At 40.6% G+C, this 21,759-nt stretch overlaps 1 protein-coding gene across 1 annotated transcript in view; it reads left to right on the top strand.

Moving 5' to 3' along the window:
* Positions 1 to 21,006, top strand: part of ccdc171 (coiled-coil domain containing 171) — a 378,891-nt gene extending 357,885 nt beyond the window's left edge. The window contains exons 25-26 of the mRNA XM_069924483.1: positions 16,474 to 16,526; positions 20,824 to 21,006. Coding sequence (XP_069780584.1) covers positions 16,474 to 16,509 — 36 coding nt within the window. The 3' untranslated portion in view covers positions 16,510 to 16,526; positions 20,824 to 21,006. The remainder of the gene's footprint in view (positions 1 to 16,473; positions 16,527 to 20,823) is intronic.
* The last annotated feature ends 753 nt before the right edge of the window (positions 21,007 to 21,759 follow it).

The raw sequence follows: 21,759 nt of genomic DNA, 5'->3' as shown, positions 1-21,759 counted from the left end.
CACATTAGCCATGATATACACTATTTCTTTTTCACACATATACAGTGACTTTTTCTCCCCCCCCCCCTCCCTCCTCCCAAGCCACCCCCCCACCCCCCCCTCTCATCCATTTTAGGTATACAATCTAGGTTGCATTAAGCCAGTCAGACAATGTTGTCATTCAACAAAAATACACCAGAAATTCTACTGAGTCCATTCTTTTCTTTCCTTTTCCTTCCATCAACTTAGGTAATGTTTGTCCCCGGTAGGTTTTCGCTATTGTATTTAATGTAAGGCTCCCATACTTGTTCGAATATTTCAATATTATTTCTTAACCTATATGTTATTTTTTCTAATGGAATCCATTTATTCATTTAAATTTAGTAGTTTCTTCCTTTTAATTTGGTTATGTATTCCATTAATATTTAAAGTCATATAGTTCAGCGTAGCCCTTTTATATTTTGTTTATCTTCTCTTTCCGTTTTTCCATCATTACCTTTCCTCCTTTTCCATTTCTGTTTTCTTATTTTCAACTCTTTATAAGACAACATTCCTACAACATCCAACATTTTCCTTATTCTCCTATTTCTATCTTATTTATCCCCAATCTCCCCTTCCCCTCCTGAGTTGTCCTTTATCCCTTGTCGGACAACCACATCTCCCCTCTCCATTTGGATTTGCGAATCCACTCGCAAGCGTCAACTGATTTTGCAGTGACCGCTATTTCCCCCCACCCCGCCCCCCCCAGAAAAGATTTCACTTTTCATATGTCACAAAGGTCCCTCTTTTAATTCCCTCCTTATTCTCTCTATTCCATTACCTTCCCTTATTAATTCTTGTCTATACTATCTATATTTTCCTCTAAGTACAGATACATTCACGTATGCACATTGTCTCTATTCACTCTTATACCTCTTTACCCGCATACATATCAATCGTGATCATTTTAACTCTCATTACCCGACTTCCTCCCTCAGTCTATTTTTGTAATTGTTCTGCAAATTTTCGTGCTTCTTCTGGATCCGAGAATAGTCTGTTTTGTTGTCCTGGAATAAATATTTTCAATACCGCTGGATGCTTTAGTATAAATTTATACCCTTTCTTCCATAAAATCGCCTTTGCTGTATTGAACTCTTTTCTCTTCTTTAGGAGTTCAAAACTTATATCTGGATAAATGAAGATTTTTTGCCCTTTATACTCCAGTGGTTTGTTGCCCTCTCTTACTTTTTCCATTGTCTTCTCCAGTACCTTTTCTCTTGTAGTATATCTTAGGAATTTTACTACAATAGATCTTGGTTTTTGTTGTGGTTGTGGTTTAGAGGCCAATACTCTATGTGCCCTTTCTATTTCCATTTCTTGCTGTAGTTCTGGACATCCTAGGGTCTTAGGGATCCAATCTTTTATAAACTCCCTCATATTCTTGCCTTCTTCATCTTCCTTAAGGCCCACTATCTTTATGTTATTTCTTCTGTTATAATTTTCCATTATATCTATTTTTTGAGCTAGTAGTTCTTGTGTCTCTTTAGTTTTTTTATTAGATTCCTCCAATTTCTTTTTTAAGTCTTCTACCTCCATTTCTGCGGCTACTGCCCGCTCTTCCATCTTGTCCATTTTCTTTCCCATTTCTGTTAAGGTCATCTCTATTTTATTCATTTTCTCTTCTGTGTTGTTTATTCTTTTTCTTAAATCATTAAATTCCTGTGTTTGCCATTCTTTAAATGACTCCATGTATCCTTTAATAAGAGAAAGTACCTTCTTTATCTTGCCTTTCTTTTCTTCTTCTATTTCACTGTACTCTTCCTCTTCCTCTTCTTCTTCCTCTGGGTTGGCCATCTGTTGTTTTTTTGTTGCCCTTTCCTTCTCTTCTTTCTTGTTTCTATTGTCTTTTGTGGTCTCTTCTTGCTGCAGGTGTTCTGCAGCTGTCGTTGCCGGCTGTGGAGATCGACTCCCCAGCTGGTCCCCCCTCCCGTCGGTGTTTTTTTTTTCATGCGCGGTGGCGCACTTTTACTCGGCTCAGCGAGCCATTTTTGTAGTCCATTATTTACCGACCTGAGGGAGCGGGTTTCTCTCTCCGCAGCGGGCCTCTTCGGATAGGTAAGGCCTTCACCTTTTTCCTCCTTTGTCTTCTCTTCCTCTCTTCTTACCGTTGCTTTCAATTTTTCTTTTTTTGTCGCCATCTTCTTTCCACCTTTATACTCACTTTTCTGTAACTTTTATTTCTGTGCCTTTGTGTTTTCCTTTGTTTTTCCCGACTTTTCTGGCTGGAGTTCACCGTCCGGCCACTACTCCATCACGTGACTCCCTCCATTGAAGGCTTTCTCTGTGTCTAATGTAACAGCTATCGTTGTTTTTTTATTTATTTGAGCTGCATGAATTAAATTGATAAGTTTATGAACATTATCAGCTGGCCTGTCTTTTTTTAACAAATCCAGTCTAATAGTTTTTCTCTCGTTGTGTGTCTTAGTAACTTTATTATTATGGACCATGGTTTTTGGTTTGAATGCAGCTTTGGTGCCAATGTTCAATATGCTCTTTCAATTTCTATTTGTCTTGTCGTTCTTCTGCTTCCAAGACTAGTGGGACCCATCTTTTTATGAATCCATTTATGTCTGACCCTTTTACGCCTTCTTGTCAGTTTACTTTTTATATTATTTCGTTTGCTATAATTCTCCAAAACATCAATTTTTTGAATGAACAGATCTTGTATCTCTTTAATTTCTTTGCCTCTATCTTTCAGCTTTTCTTTTAGTTCATTCAATTCTAATTCCACAGTTGCCTGACTTTCTTCCACTTCATATGTTATTTTTACTATATCTGGTATGTATGGCCAGCTCTAGTTTTTGCAATTTATCTTCTGCTTTTTCCATTTTTATCTTTATTGCGTTTAATTTTGTGGTTAAAATGTCTTTTAATGTCTTCATTTGTTCATCAAAGTATTCTCTATCTATTAACTGTTTATCTTTTTTACCTTCCCCTTTTCCGTATAAGTCTTTATCATCTTTTTCTTCTCTTTCTAACTCCTTCTCTTGTCTTCTGTTCACTTCTTCTTGCCGCAATGTCACCTGCCCAACTCTCTCTGTGAATTCAATTTTGTCTTGTTGCTGGGCCACCCTCCCGTCAATGTCTTTTTTTGTTATGTACACTGTGCATGCGCAACTCTAGCGTTTCTTTTTGTGGCTCAGTGAGCCATTTTTGTAGTTAATTCTGGGGAAGGCCGTTCCCCAGCTGGGCATCTAATGGCTTCGGGGATCGGACATTCTTTTTTAAGGTAAGGCTTCCTCTTTTCTTTCCTATCTTTATTTGTCTCTCTGGTCTTTTCCCTTTTTGGTGCCATCTCTTGGGTTTTCTTGGTTTCTTTATCTTTCAGGCCTTCTATGTTTTTTCTGTCCAGCTTTGTTTTTTCTTTTCTCTATGGGAGGCTATTCTTCTCCAGCCACTACTCCATCAGTATGATGTCATTCTTTCTTGTTGAAAGTCATATACTGCAATTTTGTGGCACAAATATTAACTTTCCATGCTGGAAAACTGTTTCTATCCTTCTGTATGCAATCACAGACTGTTTTATTTGCGGAGAAGTTGTTAATACAATTGAACATTGCACAATCATCTGACTTTATGCTAGAAGAAGGCCATTGATGGAGCAGATGAAGGTAGTTGGGTCTAGGCACTCTTCTAAAAAGTACCTGCAGTAATATTGAGGGGCTCTAATGATTGACTTCAAATGCTACTTCCGATCTCACTCTCTCCTTCCCTCTGGGATTATGCTCTTTTGTCCACATTCAGATCAAGAATATGATGAAAGTTGGACTTAAGTGGTCCCCATAGTTGGGCTTTGGTGACTATTTTATTGGTGAATGAGCGCCTCATAATTTCACCTTCCATCATTTTCCTGCTTATTGAGAGTAGTAAGATAGTGTCGTGACAATATGTCTAGGTTGTTGCAAGAAAAGATGGATAAAGTTGGGCTATATAGGATAAAAGAGAAATGGGAGAAAGATTTAGATATTGAATTGTCTTGGGAGGAATGGTCAAATATGTGTATTGATAGTGTTACAAAATTAATTAATGTGAAATATAGTATGGTTAATTATAATTTTATTCATCAACTATATTTGACTCCAGAGAAGTTGAAGAAATATGGATTTAGTCCAACAGATTTGTGTTTTAGATGTGGAGAAAAGACAGGTACTTTTGTGACTTGTGTATGGACATGTAAGAAAGTTAAATTTTTGGGGGAAAAAATTATTACATTTTTGAGAGATTTATTTACAGTTGATTTGCAAATGATTCCAATTATGTGTTTATTGGGCTATATGAATGCTGTTACTTTGGGACTGGTTGATAAGCCACAATTGGCATTTTTGCGGTTAGGGTTGGTGGTTGCAAGAAAATGTATAGCGATAACTTGGAAAAATGACGTGGAATTGAATATACAATGTTGACATAACGAACTGCAATCGTGTTTATATTTGAAAAAAATAACTTACAATTTGCGAAATAATTATTCTTTTTGTATTAAAATGTGGAGTTTATATTTGGATTGCATGGTTATTGATCTTAAGTAAGAGTTATGTGAAGAGTTGACATGTTGACTAACTAATTTAAAATGTATAATTTTTTTAAGGGTCCGAGGGGTGGGGGGGGAAGTTAAGATGTAGTTAGTAGAGGGAGGGAGGGGGGGATATTATCATTATTACCATTACTTTTTATATTTTTCTTCCTGTATTTGTATTTAGTATTTTCTTTTTTTGGTAACATTTTGTAAAATTCTTAAATAATATTTTTTTTAAAAGATAGTGTCGTGACTGGTCAGATAGAATTTGTCCTGCTTTCACTGACCAGACATGGCCTGAGTTCCTATACTCACTGGAGTAGATACTTGAGTAGTAACAGTGCTGGAAAAGCTTGGACAGAGGCACGGTAGGACAGAGGCTCAAGCCTTCCATGTTATCACTGGAACATTGCCTGCTTCCATAGCCTTGTCTGCACCTAGAGCACTCAAACATTTTTTGATACCACATGAAATGAATTGGGTTGACTGGAGACTGGTTTCTATGACGGTGGGTATCTCTGGTATCAAGCACTCTGAACATGTGGTTGCAAATGTTTCAGCTTTTTCCTGAGTATTTACATGCAGGGACCTGCTATCAGCAGATGGCTACTGGAGCAAACAATGAGATGCTGGAGAGAATTAGCAGGCCAGGCAGCAACCTTGAATCGAAATGGCCAGCTAATGTTTTGGTTTGGGACATTATTAAGACTAAAGTAAGGAGAGATATCATCAAGGGGATTAAAAAAAACAGGGGGGGGGGGAAACAAAATTGGGGAGGGGATATGAGATGATAGGGTATTAGACAGCAGAAGGGAGGAGAGGTGGAGAGAGAGAACAGGTTAGACAGAAAAGTACACAGACTAAAAAAAAGATTGAAACTGCAGGGTTACCTAAAATTGGAAAAATTAATGAGCAATGGGCTCTAGTATTGGTGTCACCTTGGCAAATTAGAATCATAGAACATTGCATCATAGAAAACAGTCAACCACAATTCCGCTCATCCCATTGACCTGCTCCTACTCCGTAACCCTCCAGAACTCTCCCATCCATGTATCTATCCAATCTATTCTTAAAACTTGAGATCAAGCCCTCATTCACCACATCAGATGGCAGCTCATTCCACACACCCACCACTTTCTGAGTGAAGAACTTTCTCCAATGTTCCCTCTAATCCTTTCGTTCAGTTTAAAACTATGTTTTCTTGTAGTTATCTCCCCCAATCTAAGTGGAAATAACCTACTCGCATCCACTCTGTCTATACCTCTCATAATCTTGTAAACCTCTATCAAATCTCCTCATTCTTTTTTGGTCCAAGGATTAAAGTCTTAACATGTTTAATCTTTCCCTCTAACTCAACTCCTGAAGACCTGGCAACGTCCTAGTAAATCTTCTCTGAACTCTTTCAATCTTATTGATATCCTTCCTGTAAATTGCTGCCTTTAACTTTATGAAACTTCCTGTAGCGTGAATAAAACTCTCACAACTGGAGGGAGAACAAATGCTTTTATTGGCTCATAACTAAGGGAAGGGTTTAACAGTAGTCTTCAGAAGGGTTCTAGGTTTAGGCGGCAAACCAGGGTTATATGTGGTCAGATGGGGGTGGAGCTGAGAGGTGGGGCCAGCCATCAGCAAAACACCATACCAGTGAATCACAGTTCACTGCATTCACCCCTTCCTGTAGAATTTAGGGTCTGTGAATGAACACAGAGAACATGGGTTCAGAACAAGTAGTAAAAAAAATACAATTATTTATAAATCTTCAAGTTTAATCAGTCCGGGGGTCTGGAGATCCCGGTGGAGTGCCTTAGCTCTGGGTGGCCTTGGGCTCCTTAGGTCTACTAGTTCCTTATGATGGAGGACAGATGGACTAGGACTCCAAATCGACAATGGAGGGGGTGCACTTTCCTCCTGAACCGGATCTCCTGAAGCCCTGACTGGGGGGCGGTGAAAATGAGCTCCATGGCTCGCAGGGCACTTGAGCCAATGGACCCTCTGTTCCAGTGGGTGCCAGGTCCCTAATGGAGATGGTGTTCTCCCTGCCATCTGGAGGAGAGAGGTTCATTAAGATCGACGCTGAGCCATTCGAAGGGCCTGGAATGGTTTGATCAGATGCATTTTTGCTGGGTGATACAAGTGCGATTGCACTCCGTGCAGATCTAGCAAGTCCTGGTCATTTCCCTTATGTTTTCTACAGAGTAGGGCAGATTGGACGCCTTGACAAAATGAGCCACGTGGGTAACCCCTGGATGGCAGAGCTCATTGTGCATAGCCTGCAGTTGGCTGGTGTGTGCAGAGGCACAGATCCCTCTGGACAAGCATCTGGTTGGTCATCAAGAGTTCTTGGCTGATAGGCAATATTATAATTGTAGGGGGAGAGCTCAAGCCTCCACCTAGCAATTTTGTCATTCTTGATTTTGCCCCTCTTGACATTATTGAACATGAATGCGACCAAGCGCATTCAGGTAGTGTCTCCAATACCTCAAGGCTTCTACAATGGCTTGAGCCTCCTTTTCCACCAATGGGTTCCAGAGCTCATGGCCCTGTAATGTCCATGAAAAAAATGCAACTGGCCTGCCCGCCTGATTGAGTGTAGCAGCCAGGGCTATGTTCAAAGTGTCACTCACCACTTGGAAACTTACATTCTTGTCTACCATGTGCATGGCAGCTTTTGCAATGTGGTTCTAGAGGTAGTTAAAAGCTGTTTGGGCTTCAGCTGAGAGTGGGAAATTAGTGGTATTTAAGAGGGGGTGAACCTTATCAATGTATTGAGGGATCCACTGGGCATAGTATGAGAAAAACCCCAGGCATCTCCTCAAAGCCTTTGAGGTCCCAGGGATGGGAAGTTCTAACAGGGGGTGCATCCTATCAGGATCAGGATCAGGATCAATGATGCCATTCTCCTCTACGTAGCTAAGGATAGCCAGCTGTTTAGTCCTGAATACGCACTTGTCAGAGTTATAAGTGAGGTTCAAGGCTTTTGCCGCGTGGAAAAAATTCTGGAGGTTGATGTCGTAGTCTTCCAAGATATGGCCTCAGATGGTGATGTTATCGAGGTAGGGGAAAGTAGCCTTCAACCCATACTCATCCACCATTCTGTCCATCTGCCTCTGAAAGATAGAAACTCCATTAGTGATACCGAAAGGGACCTTCTGGAATTGATAGAGATGACCGTTAGCCTCAAATGCCTTATATGGACAGTCCTCAGAACGGATTGGCAGCTGGTGATAGGCAGCTTTCTGTGGTGGTAACCACCGGCCTACTGCAGGGGACAACCTCTGTACCTGCAGGAGTGTAAGGGGACAGGACAACACCTGGCCAGCTGTCAATCAGTCAGCCTGAATGGATCAAGCCCCACCTGGTCGGGTGTCAATCACCCTCCGGGATATAAGCCTGCGCCAGCCTCCCGAAGCCTCACTCAGAGTTGCTGCAGCCACAGCCAGCCTGGCTCTGTGGAAGTCTTTGTGGATTAAAGCCTGTTGTACAGTCTTTATCTTTGTGTGTGTCTGATTCTGGCTAACAGCGCACTACACTTTCAGGTCGATATTCAAATAAATCCAATACTGCACAATAACATTCACCATGTCTGAAATACGAAGTGGGGGGGTAGAGGCAGTATGCGTCCAAGAGTGTTTACTGATTAATGGTTTGGCTACAGTCAATTACTAGCCTGGACTTGTTTTCTCCCTTTACCACTACCATTTGCACTTTCCATGGGCTGCTGCGAGGCTCAATGATACCCTCCTTCAGCAGACGCCGAGTCTCAGAATTTATAAACTCTCGGTCTGCTGAGCTGAACCTCCTGATCTTAGTATCAATTGGCTTGCAGTCTGTGGACAGATTCAGGAAGAGAGGTGGAGGGTCGATATTCAGTGTGGAGAGGCTGCATGTGGGTTCTGATTTTAAGGACCCTCAATTCTGAACCATTACAGGGGGGAGGGGACCAGAATACTCCAAGATCACACTTTTAAGGTGACACAGGAAATCCAGTCCCAACAACACCGAAGCACACAGTTAATCATGTATATACAAGTGAAAATTATAGGATTCTCCCCCCTTCGAATGACAGATGTACTATACAATGTTGTTGAACACGCGTAGAATATGATTGAGACGCAAGAAATATGCGGGAGTTAGAAGGATACATCTTCTGTTTGTATTTTTCCACAGTCCGTGAGTCTATGAAACTCTCAGTAGAGCTCGTGACAATTAGCCATCCAGTGGAATGTCCGTTTACATTTACAGTCACTATAGAATTGCTGAGCTTGTGAAGTCTGTCTTAATCTAGGACCATCGAGGTTAGATCCCCAAAGACTCCATACTCCTCACTTGAGTAGCCCCCACCGTCCTGGGTTGCCCTGCGTGGGAAAGATTGTTTTGACCTCGTGGTGCGGCAAGATGGCCACCCTCTTTCCTCCTCCAACGATGATGGCTGCCAAGTCTTTTCATGTCATTTCCTCACTGCCACCCTTTGTCACCGTGTAGAGCAGCAAGTGGGCTTGGTTGAATTTGGGGCAGATGGCTTGGGGCTGGAATCAGATCCGGGAGTGGTGCAGGCCGTGGATTTCCCTGGGCTTCCCCTTGTGCGACAAACACTCACCCAATGTCCTTTCTTGCCACAGCTGGAATATATGGAGTCTTTTGCTGGACAACGAGATTGGGAATGCTGGCTCTTGCCGCAAAAAAAGCACTCTTTGTCACAGGAAGCGGCAGCTGTTAGGGCAGAGGTAGCAGTAGCAGGAGCAGCCGGTCCTTGGAAGGGCTCATCTGGGTGGTCAAGCTTGCTGGCTTCAAGATCATCGTTCTCGAGCTTGGCCTGTTCCAGTGATTTGGCCAGCTCAATGTGACTAGCCAGGCTCTTCTTACTCGATTTGAATAGTTGCTGCCTCATGTACCTCGAGCCAACCCCCATGACTAGAGTGTCCTGGGTCTGTTTTTCCTCATGAACGTGGCCCATAGCCGTTTCGTACCTGCACTTCTTGGCAAGTGTCCACAAATTCAGCAGGTAGTCATTGGTGGTGTTTCCTGGCTGCTGGTGACGTAGAGTGAGTTGGTGCCTCGCTCGGACCTCGTTCTGCACCTTCAGGTACCTAGCCTCAATGCCTCAATAGCAGCGTCATATGTAGAGCAGTCCCTAATGACTGCATACCCTTTCGTTCCTACCCTGGAAATGAGCGCTGACGTCCTGAATTCATCGGAGTGGAAGACGTCTCTGGTCACGTTCAGGTAGGCCTGAACTCCTCAGCCGCGTCAGGGAACAGAAGGTCTACCAGTAGCATACCTGGCTTTAATAGGGAATGAGTAAATAAAATTGTAGCGTGAATAAAAGCTCTCGGGGCTGCAAGGAGAACAAATGCTTTTATTAGCTTATAACTAAGGGTAGTGTTCAACAGTAGTCTTCAGAAGGGTTCTGGATTTAGGTGCGAAACCAGGGTTTTATTTGAGCAGATGGGGTCAGAGCCGGGAGGCGGGACCAGCCATCAGGATAACACACTACCAGTTCATTGCACTTTCAAAGCAAATGAACAAATTATGAACGACTGAAAAATGAAAATCAAAAGAACTGCACATGATTAAAATATGAAAAAAACCTGAAAATACACTGGTGATTAGATAGCAACTGTAAGAGTAGATATAGAACCAATGTTTCTGATTTAAGAAAAGTTATTTGCATGTTGTAAAGAGGTTGGGGTGGTGGTGGGGGGGGGGGGGGGGAACGAACAGGAAATGCTTAAAACTCTCACCTTCCCTGCAATTTAAAACAACTGTTTTTCTCTTTACTTGTTCTGATGGAGGGTCTTCAACCAGAAACATTTGTTTCTCTTTCCACTGATGCTGCAGGACATGTTGAGTGTTTTCAGCATTTTCTGTTTTTATTAAACTACAGAGAGAAGTACCAGGAGAGATTTTGGAAGGTTTGTTAAAAGATAACTGTAAAAATAAATGAAATATGTAAGGAAATGGGAACGTCTTGAGGAAATTCAAGAACTTAGGGCTGTTAACAATTATATTAATTAATTACCCACAAGCTGAAAACTTCAAAAGACTGGGTCTAGGTATCTTCCTTCTGTTGTCTCTTCATGCTTCAGAACTATTATATCTCTGGAGTGACTTTATGTTTGAGGCTCTGACTCTATTGATAAACATATAAAACTGGAGAATAAATGTTCATTAGTGTGTGAAATATTTATAGTGTCAGTCAGTTATATTGAGTGGCAGTGGTAGGTGATTAAACTGGATGAAGTATCATGTGAAGAAAACTATCAAACCTTTTCTCTGTTTGGCAATTATTTATCCAAATATTTACCACAGAGGTAGCATTTTTTTCCCCATAAGTAGCAAACAAGACTTTCTGAGTTACAGTCTTTAGCAGAGCAAAGGACCATTGTGATGGTGCATTTGTCCCTTACAAACCTCTGACCGTCTGTCCTCACTCGTTCAGCGTGTTTTGCCCTTTATACAAGTACAGATCCAGCTTTCTCTGAACATGATTTCCAAACCCTTGGAACTTCTTCCTCATTGTGCACCTTTGGGCTATAAATGTTGTCATAATCAAGACCAAAATGGGTAAATGTTTGGACTTGCAGGAGAATCAAGTGTTATGGAAATCAGACAGGAAAGCAAAGTTGAGGCCAAGGAGAAAATTGGCCACATGTGTACAGAATGCAAATCATGCTTGGCTATATATATGGGCTGTTCTGACTGCTTAGTTCATTTGTCCATAATGTATCTTGTTGTTTCAATCACACCCTGATGTAGTGCATTGCACATCATCCTGAGATACCAGAATTTATGGTTCTATTCCTTTGTAATTTCCACCAGTTCCTATGATCTTATAGCATCTTCTACCACCACATAAGTGGGACAGTTAGCATAGAAGCTAGCCCAATGCTATTACAGTGCCAGTGGCGCAGGTTCAAATCCAGTTTGTATGTTCGCCTCATGACTGCATGGGTTTCCTCTGGGTACTCCAGTTTTCTATACTATCCTTCAAAATGTAGAGGGTTGTTTGTTAATTGGGTGTATTTGAGTGGCATGTGCTTGTGGGCTGGAAGGGTCCATTGCCATGCTATATGTTTAAAACCCATAACTCCCTGAAAGTGAATAGGTTAGTGATATGCTTGCCATCATAGGATAATATTTTGAGTGTTAGGGCTGTAGATGTCATGTTTCAGATGAACAAAATATAGATTAGACAGTACTTAGAATATTGTGTATGGTTCTGTTTTCCAGATGATAGAAAAATAATAGAGAGAGTGTGGAAGAGATTCATCAGCAGGACACCTGATATAGAGGGGTGTATTTATAGCAAGAGATTGGATAGTTGTAGGCTGAGGAATGACCTTATGGAGGGTCATAAAATTATGAGGGGCTTGGGTAGGATGAATAGTCTGAAAAATGTGCTGTTTCTCTCATTTCTGGTTCTGATGAAGGGTGTCAGACATGAAACACAACAGACTGCTTCCAAAAATTCCATTTTATATTAGGGTTACTTTCCCTGAAATTTAGAAGGGTAAAGCTGAATGAGGGGAGATTTCTGCTGGTCAGCAAGCCAAGGTAAAAATGAAAGCAAGGATATGCAGGATGGAAGTTAGAAAACATCCCTGCATGCAGGAGATATTGGAAATAAGGAAAAATCTTCTGTACTCAGCAATTATTCCTGGACAATTGTTGGAAATTATAGGAAAGAGACAATTAAATGTGGTTGGGTCTCAGATCAATTATGATATCAGGGGTGAGACACTGCATAGTGTCCATGCAGCCCTGGGTACCTCGCCATTCTCTAGGTACACCAGTTGTTCCTGAATTCAGTATTTATTGGCATGGTTTACAAGCTTGTTTTATCCATGAGTAAAAACATCTCTTCTTTGTCGGTGATTAAATTATGACAGGAAGTCTGGAAAACATTGCCACAAGAGCAAGGAATCCCAAGGATTGGGGCTTCATATCCAAGGATCACTCAGCCCAGTTCTAATTCTCTAGCAAAGTTGCCTTGTTTGGAACAGGCTGGATAAATCTGCCTTCAAATTATTTTCAGTCAGTGTGAGCAGATCTGGTCTTTACCCTGTGGCTCTACATAGAGGCACATTGGGTATACAAATGATAAAGGCAGATGGGAGTCTTTGCTCCACTATTTGGAAACAGCATGATGTTTTGTCAGATAAATGTGTTGCCTTCATTCCTCAAAAGTACACATTTACTGTGTATGCTGTTGTACCGGATGATCCGAAACTTAAAAATTTGACCTTAAAATCGGGTTGTCCTATACAAAGAATCTAAAATTCTTACCTTGATAATGAAGTCACAAGTGAAGCATGGAAGTCTGCAGACTTTGTGATTGTAGTAAAAATACACTGAAATGCTGGAGGAACTCAGCTGGTCTTTCAGTGTCCATAGGAGACAAATATATATTGTTGACATTTTGGGCCTGAGGCCTTCTTCAAAGAATAATCAGAATGAGCAAAAAAAACAGGAAATTTTGGAACAGAGACAGTGCTAGCTGGGGGAGGAGTCCAGACCAACAAAAGGTGTTAACTGGATAGGATAAGAGGAGAAGTGAGAATTGATTATGTCTGTATGAAAGGAGACAGGGAAAAGGGAGGAAGACAGAAATGGAGGAAAGTGACAGGGAAGAAGTGAGAGGGTGGAGTTTAACAAAAGTCAGAGAATTCGATATTAATGCCATCCAGTTGGAGAGTGCCCAGCTGGAAGATGAGGTGTTGTTCCTCCAATTTGCAGGTGGGCTCATTCTGAGACCATGCATATTTTTTTGGATAGAATTTTACCAGCCTGAAGAATGTCCAACATCTTGGCATTGGTCATTCACACAACAGCCACCAAAACTCAGAATCTCCGTTTCCTTTCGCAAGTTTAGAAGTTGAAGAGGAGGAACTTGTAATATGCATCTTTGATGCGTGCTATTCATTAGTCCATTGTTCATGGAATCTCTATAGTCAACTTTAGACAGTAGGCATTCCGGGAAATTTACTAAAGGTCTAGGAGGTAAAATATCGGAATGGAAATAGCACTCTCATTCCCGTTGCGACCTTTTCACACTGCATGTGTTCTGGGAAAATGGGAATAATTTCCTGAAACGCAGTGGCTGTGTAAAAAAAAATAGAAGAGGCAGAGAGGACAGCAAGGGAATGAAATGGTGAATCGAAATGGGTGGCCACTGGGAGATCCATGATATTGCGGCGGAAACACAGCCGTCATCTTTCTGTCAGCTTCAATGCAATCTTGCGCATGCCCTGTTAGTTATTTGCAAAGTCTCAGTACTCCTTCATGGGGTCCATCCGCCCCATGCGATTGCTGTCGGCTCTGCACAGGCTCTAAATGGCCTATAACAGAAGCTAACAGTGGTTTATTTAAAAAGTTTCCAAATAAAATTTAAACCCTTTTTCAAAAATATTTCGTTTTCATTTTTTAAAGCCATACGTGAATCAACAAAAAAAAATTTGGTACACAATTTAGAATTTGTGAACTATGATTCATGGTGACTATAACTCTTCAACCCTCCCAACCCCTACCCCAACAAAGAAATGAAAAAGAGGTAAAGATAAAGAAAGAATCCCAAAGGTTAAAATGATAATTTGTTATTAAAATATTATGATTTGATTTTTAACAACATCTACTGGTGTTAAGTTTCGGATTTGTGGAGCTGCCTTACTCAAAATGTATCTCTCAAAACCAACATTTTAGGTGGAAATTCAAGGTTCATCCTAGACATAGTCATCCTAGACAATGACATATATTGTATAGTGGAAAAAAATGTTGCTGAATTTATAGAAAAAACCTGCACTAAAAATGGTATACCAAGGATAAAAGTGCTAAAACTCACTCGCACCTGGGAATAAACTCTATGCTTTCAGTGTAAAATCAGCCTGGTGATGCAGCAAGGTGGGAGGAAGCCAATGAGTCTGACATCTGTCATTAGGAAAAAGCCAGAGATCACGGTAATTACTGACCATTTGAAATAAATCACTGGACAAGCAAAATCAGCATTTTCTTGTGAAAGAGGAATCCTAGTTAGTACATTTATTCAAATTGTTTGAAGATGTAACAAACGGTGATTAAAGGAGTGCAAGTAGATTTGAATTTCCCAATGCAATCTACAGAGTGCCACATAAATAGGTGGCTGGATGAGGTGGCCTTGGAGGTCACATATTGTTATGGATGAGGGAGTGCTCAACTCACAGAAGAGAGAACTGGGATAATTCCTATTTTGGAATGACAAGCAGTGATTAGTAGGGTACCAGAAGGATTGGTGGCACTGGTGCCAGATTTTTAGGGGGGTGGGGGGAGGGTGTCTTGAAAATGTTCTCAAAAGAGACTGACAAATATGTTGAACCACAAGAGAGTCAAAAAATGCAGGAAGAGCAGGGAATTGATACTAAGGCCAGGATTGGATCAGCCATATTCTTGCTGAATGGAGGAGCAACGTCAAGTCATTGACAGGTCTCTTACTGTACTGGTTTCTTATCATGTTCTAAATTGTTCTCTAACTTCCCAATCAGCAGTCTCAGTCTAGACAAAGAGGCAGGCAAGTCTGCTGAGAGATGTCTGAATTTAACTTCTTGTCCAGAGCTTGGATAAAGTAACATCCATCAAATCTTACAGAATAAAAGGAACCTATTTACCCCTGTTCTGTCATACCTACCTCTCTAAATGACCTGTCCCATGCTCTGTTCTTTCTCCATAGTCCTAAGATTCCCCCTGCCACCTCCAGCATGATCTTGAACTCTGAAGACACTGGTTCACCTGTTACCTTCCTTATACAATATGCTGACAAGGAGTTCTGGTTACCAAGGTGTTATTCTTTGCAGGTGATTAAAAGTGACCCAGTTGTCTGGAAGGCTGACAGGGTATGTCTAGGTTATGGAGGCTTCTCAACTCCCAGATGCATCATTAATAGGGGCCTGTAGTCGCCTTATGGAAGTACTTTTATCTTCATAACATCACAGCACATAAAAATAAGAGAGATTCATTCATTAACAGCTTTAACTGATTCTTTTTTAATTGATTCGCTGATGTTTACACAGCCGCACAGGGAATATAATTTTCACATTCTCTACATGGCCAGCCATTTGAATCAGTATTATGGCCTTACGATATATCATTACATTAAAAAAAGAACAAATCTGAAACAGGAAGATCAGAAACAGATGGTGTGAGGATAAAGACAAGCTTCTTTTAATACATGGAAAGGCAACTGAGATTGGAGACTATTGCAGTTCATCAGTACTGGCAAAGAGCCAATATGTATTCAGTGAAGGTTAGATTACAATGTGTTCACAACTCTGTTTAAATAATCTAATCTTTCCCATTACTCTTCTGCATGAGTTCATACTTTGAAGGAGCCAAGCATTTATTCAAGAGAAGCAACACACAAGACAGATCCTTCATGCTGAGTCAATAATTTTGCACATCGCATATCGGAGCAGATATGAAGGTCAAACTGGAGGAATCTTACTGTGTTGACCAGCAATCTCTGATGATACAATCTGGCCTGTGAGATATGGTGTTAGAAATTGGAAACCTCTTTCACCAACTGTTCAGTAAATCAGCTTACCTTTTCTGTGCTTTGTGGTTTAAAAGAAGAAAGTGGCTTGGAGATAGACCTAGGAGTGTCAAGTTTCTGGCTGGTGAGATCAATGAATTAAATACCATTTCATACATTTTCCATGAAGATTAAATAGACAGTGCAGTGGATTCATTGTTTGGGACAACTTTAGTTGGCAGATGAAGACTTATTAAATGTTGTAATGTTTAATATTATGGGTTGTAGTTGATGTACAAATGTTTTACCGTTAATATTTTTCCACCGTGCCATGGCTTAGATCTAGGATGTTAAACCCCACATGAAATCATTTGCTCATTCCAAAGTTTGTATTAAATGGCCTGCACTTTGGGTACCACTAATAACAACATTTTTAATTCCTCAGAAAACGTGTGAACATTCAGAATGTCAAGGATCTTGAGACCGGATTATCACTGGGTAAGATTGAAGAGTCCAGTGAAATGTGTCTCCATTCAGTAGCTCTGTCAATGGTACTGGCTGACAGTGTATTTATTGTCCTTTGATTAACTTAGAATAAGTGCATGGAGACTAATGCAAGCATTTTCAACACACACAACCAACTATGAATTTTATCTCTTCAGTGTAGTTTTGGTACCACATTTTTCCAGCTTTCAAACACTATATTAGCATGGCAAAATAATGTGTCTAATAAACTAAAATGCAAATAAGCAAGAGTGGAATTAAATGAAATTTGAATTCATTATAAAAGTGCTGTCGATGTTAAAGGATTGAAAGGGAAGGCAAAAGATCATTTGCAACCAGAATAGTTAAAATGGTAGCCATGGAAATAGCAGATGTATTAGTTGTCACCGCAAAATTCTATAGATTCTGGAATTATTCCCACAGGACAGTGTGACATATAATGTAGCTATTTTAAAAAGGAGAGAAAAGAGGGAACTATGAACCAGTCCATCTAATATCACTTATAGGGGAAATGTTTCAGTTTTTAATAAATAAAAATATCAGCAGGACTAGGCAATGTCAATCTGGATTTCTGAAAGTAAAGGACTGTGGAATTCACCTGGGAGAGACTGTTGTGTCTCATTTGTTGTAGGTAGTAGTTGATTTGTGTTCCTTTCCTGTTCTGTGTGCTTTACCTGCTAGTTATAGAGGGGGTGGCGGGTATTGTTTGTTTAATCCTCACGTCACTACTGGGAAGTGCAATTAGCAGTGATTAACCTGCATCTGATGTGCATGATTTGTATTCTATTGCTTTGTAAGTGCGGGTGAGCGTGCTCCCTAATAACATGTTCAGGATTTGTTGCTTCTTGAACCCTTCAAATTTGTTCTCACCATCACAGATGGGGGTTCCCTAAAATTGGAAAATTTGGTGCTCATGCCATTTGGTTTAAGACTGTTCAGGAGAAATATAATGTGGTGTTCCTCAAGTTTATGGTTGGTCTCACCTTGGCAATTGATGAGACAGAGGACAGACCCATCTGTGTAGAAATGGTTGGGAGTTAAAATGTTTAGTTATTGGAAGTTCAAGTTTAGACCCACAAATGGAGTATACTGTATGTGCTCAGCAAAGCCGTCTTCCAATCTGCATTTGATTTCACAGAAGCAGAGGAGGACATGACAATTACACCAAATGCAATAGATCAGGTTGAACAATGTGAAAAGAAAAGTCTGCGGATGCTGTGATTATAGTGGAAATGCTGGAGGAACTCAGCTGGTCTTACAACATCCACAGGAGGAAATGCCTCAGGCCTGAAACGCCAGTAATATATCTTTACCTCCTATGGGCACTACAAGATCATCTGAGTTCCTTCAGTGTGTTTTTACTAGTTTGAACAATGTGCATGTAAAGCTCTGCCTCACCTGGAATGTTTGCTTATAGCCCTGTATGGAAGTAAAGGAGGAGACATAGGGATGCATTTGTGTATTAAAGTGGGAAATGCCTCAGAGAGTAAAAGGGTGGGCCAGGAGAGAAAAGTGGACAAGGGTGTCTCAGAGAGGCTGATCCCTGAGAAAGGTGGATTGGGGTGGAGAGGGGAAGATGTGTCTGATAGTGGAACCATGCAAAAGTTGGTGGAAATGGCAGAGGATAATGTGTTCAATGCAGAAGCTGGTGGGCTGTAAAGTGTGGACCAAAAGAACTCCGTTCTTGTTCTGCCGGGGTGGGGGGGGGGGGTGGGTAAGGGTGGAGGCATGAGAAATAGAGGAGATATAGTTTGGGCTTTATTAATGATAGCAAGGGATAATCCATCTTTATTAAAGAAGGAGGACATTTTGGTTGCCCTGAAGTGAAAGACCTCACCCTGGGAACATATACAATGGAGGAAGAGGAGGATTTGGGAATAAGGGAAATAGTCCTTACAAGAGGCAGGATGGGAAGTACTATAATCTAGGTAGCTGTGAGAGTCAATGAGTTTTTTTTATATAAGTGCCTGTGGGTAGTTTGCTCTCTGAGATGGAGATAGAAAGGTCAAGGAAGGGGAGAGAGGTGTCAGAAACAGTCCATGTAAATTTGAGGGATGAGTGAAAGTTGGCAGTGAAGTAAATGAAATTGTCAAATTCTGGATAGGTACAGGAGGTAGCGTCAATGCAGAGATTGATATAGTGGAGGAAGAGTTGGAGAGTGGTACTAGAGAAGCATTGGAACAGCGATTATTCCACAAACCTAACAAAAAGGCAGATTTAGCTGGACCCACACATGTGCTGCACCCTGGATTTGAAGGAAATGGGAGAGGTTAAAGGAGAAGTTCTAAAGGATAAGTGAAGTTCCACCAAAGCAGAGGAGAATATTAGTGGAAGGGGACTGAATGGGTCTTAATTGAAGAAAGAAGCAGAGGGCCCTGAGACTTTCCTGATTGGAATGTATGTGTAAAGGAACTGCATATCTATAGTGAAGATAAAGCAGTAGGGACCAGAGAATTGGAACTCTTCAAAGAAGTGGAGACCATGAGGAGTTTGAAGGGACTCTTTTTTGCTTCTTTATTCTCTTATTGTTTGGGGTGCCAAGCAATGCTCGTGGCAACTCTTTGTTTGGGGTGCCAAGCAAAGCTCGTGGTAACTCTTTGTTTGCCAGAAGGAAGTTGAAGAATATAAAGATTTCCTCCAGCAGCTCCTTGTTAAACTTAAGTCTGAATGGGGAAGATTAAAATGCAACCCAAATAAGATGTTTAAATGACAAAGGGGGGGGGGGGTTATCAGGTTGGATGGAGATGGTGGGGGGAGGGGGAGGGGGTATTCAGAACAAGGTGGTGAACAGCATGAGAGAGAGCAGTGTAGGGGTGATTCCAGGAAGTGCTATGAAGATTTGTGAATGGAAATATGAATATCTTTCTCCCAAAAATTTCAAAATGGATAGAAGCAGTAATCTCACCGAACAGCATGAAGGGCTAAATGCATCCTCTTCCCACTCCTAGCCCTACTGTAGTGTCTGATTAGTATCCCTGGTGTCACATTGTCATGGTCCCCATCTTAATTACTCAGTCCAAACAGATTGATATGAACAGTTCACAATGGCAGAATATCACTGCACTCTCAGGGCAACAACAGATCAACAATACCCACCAGCTCTGTCATTGAGTCCCATATTCTCAGAGTGTGGAATAACATTTGGGAGAATACAGCGTGTAAACATTTAAACTGGTTAAAATGTGCTCATAAGTAAAGTTAAAGTTTATTCTCATCTGACTGTACACATGCAACCAGACAAGCCAGCTTTTCTCCAGACCATGGTGCACACATATTTTGATCATTTTGTTGTTCATAAGCATGGAACTGCATTCTTCTCATTCATAAATCCGAACGATTTATTTAAGATTGTAATTTTACTTGTTTGAGTCATTAAAGGGAAAGTTGTCTAAGGTTTTTTAGCTAGATATTTCTGGTCAATATGTTTTACAGAATTTTGCTGAATAGGGTGATTCACGATACAAGTGGGACTATGAATGTTGGAGGAGTTAACAACATATACAACAATAAAACCTGAGCTGATAGTTCGATTTTTAACAATATGTTTTCCAAGAGCATTGGGCTCTTGGCTCTCTCCCTTGAGAGATGAAAGAAATCACCAGTACAAGAAAAAGACAATACAAGGAATTTATAGTCCGGTTTTTCAATCCCAGTCTTTTACATCCAATTGTAAAAACGAGCTGTGCGCAAGGATAGAAAGCGTTATGTCAAAGGTCAAGAGTATGAGGTGCCCAGGAGAGGGTGCCATAACATCGCTACCTCCACACAGCAGCTCATGATTAGAAATACACATTACTCTCTCCCTCGGGGATTTCTGACTCCAACTTAATGTTAATTATGTTTTCATGGATTTTTAAAAAAATCAGTGAAATAAAACAAAGAAAATTGTTCCAATGTGAGGAAGAATAATGATGATTTTATCAGGAACAATATAAAGATTGCTTTTTTTCCCCTTCTTTCAGTCCCATTAGATTCTCTTGGAAGGTATTTTTGAATGTGGTTCTGCATTCCACAGAGCTTTTACATAATCAAATCAATAGAGTGATGACTCAGCCTCTGGCAATAGTCATTCGTAACAAGTTACCAACGAGGCTTTGGCAGCCAGGCAACAAAAAAAATAGTTATAATCTGAAAGAAATTGATTTTTTTTTGCTCCAACATCTGCTGTGTTGCTCTTTTTAAAAAAAAAGTCATTTGATTATTTGAAAGTACACTTTATACAGCTTCTCAAATAGTTTTGGTATAATTTGAATATTTGAAAATATTTACAGAATTAATCTTTTTTTTCTAGTGAATGCGGATTTTGGCGGCTGCAAGATCAGCAATGATTACAATCTTGTTAATTCCATTGGAATGATGTAGGATTTGAAGTCTTTACAGCCTGAATTGTATCAGCGGGTTAGGAGAAACAACATTAAACCCAGGAGCATCTGGACATATGGTCGTTTCCATTTGTAATAAAGCTGTTACACAATTTGAGGGTAATTTATTTTTGATGATACTTTGGCTGAATGTGATCACGATAACAAAGCTGATGGTGGGAATGGAATCAGCTTTTCTTGTTCAAAGGTCAAGGGAGAACTTAGATTAGATACAGGTCTAAAGGAATAATAGCTACAATATCGGCAACTTTGTAACATGTATTAATAGGATCAGAAGGCCATGTTAGCCCTCATGTCTGCTGAATCATTCAGTTAAATCATTGTTGATCTTTGGCCTCAAGGCTTCATTCCTACCCAAAACTCATAATCATTGCTTCAATTTCAGACCAAAATTCTCTTCAATGGAAATTTCCAACCTACAGGATGCAATTATATCTTTAACATAAAGAACAGCCGAAAAATCTAGGATTGAGGTGGAGTGGCCCAGTAGTACCTCAGCTCTTTCTGAGGCAGAGCAGTGCGAGTTCATTTCCCATCTTAGAGACTTTGAGCACAAAATTCAAGCTGGAAAACCTGTGCAGTGCCAGAAGAGCAATGGCCTGAGCTGCTCAACCAAGGTCATGGATGTTCTTATAGGCAAAAGACTGAAAATCTCTGAAGAAAAACAGGAAAGTTGTCCCCAAAGACCTGCCAATGATCATTTAATTTTAATTTTCATCATGCAAAATGTTTGAAGGCCCTTCTGGCCATTGAAACCTATCCCTTCCAATTACACCCAATCAACTTGTCAACCCCCTATAGACAGCAACGGATTTGAATCCAGGTTGCTGGTACTGTACCCCTTA

Source organism: Narcine bancroftii, chromosome 1 (genome assembly GCF_036971445.1).
Source record: "Narcine bancroftii isolate sNarBan1 chromosome 1, sNarBan1.hap1, whole genome shotgun sequence".
Lineage (NCBI taxonomy): Eukaryota > Metazoa > Chordata > Chondrichthyes > Torpediniformes > Narcinidae > Narcine > Narcine bancroftii.
The sequence above is the reverse complement of the archived record's forward strand: the minus strand, read 5'-3'. Positions and strand labels throughout refer to the sequence as shown.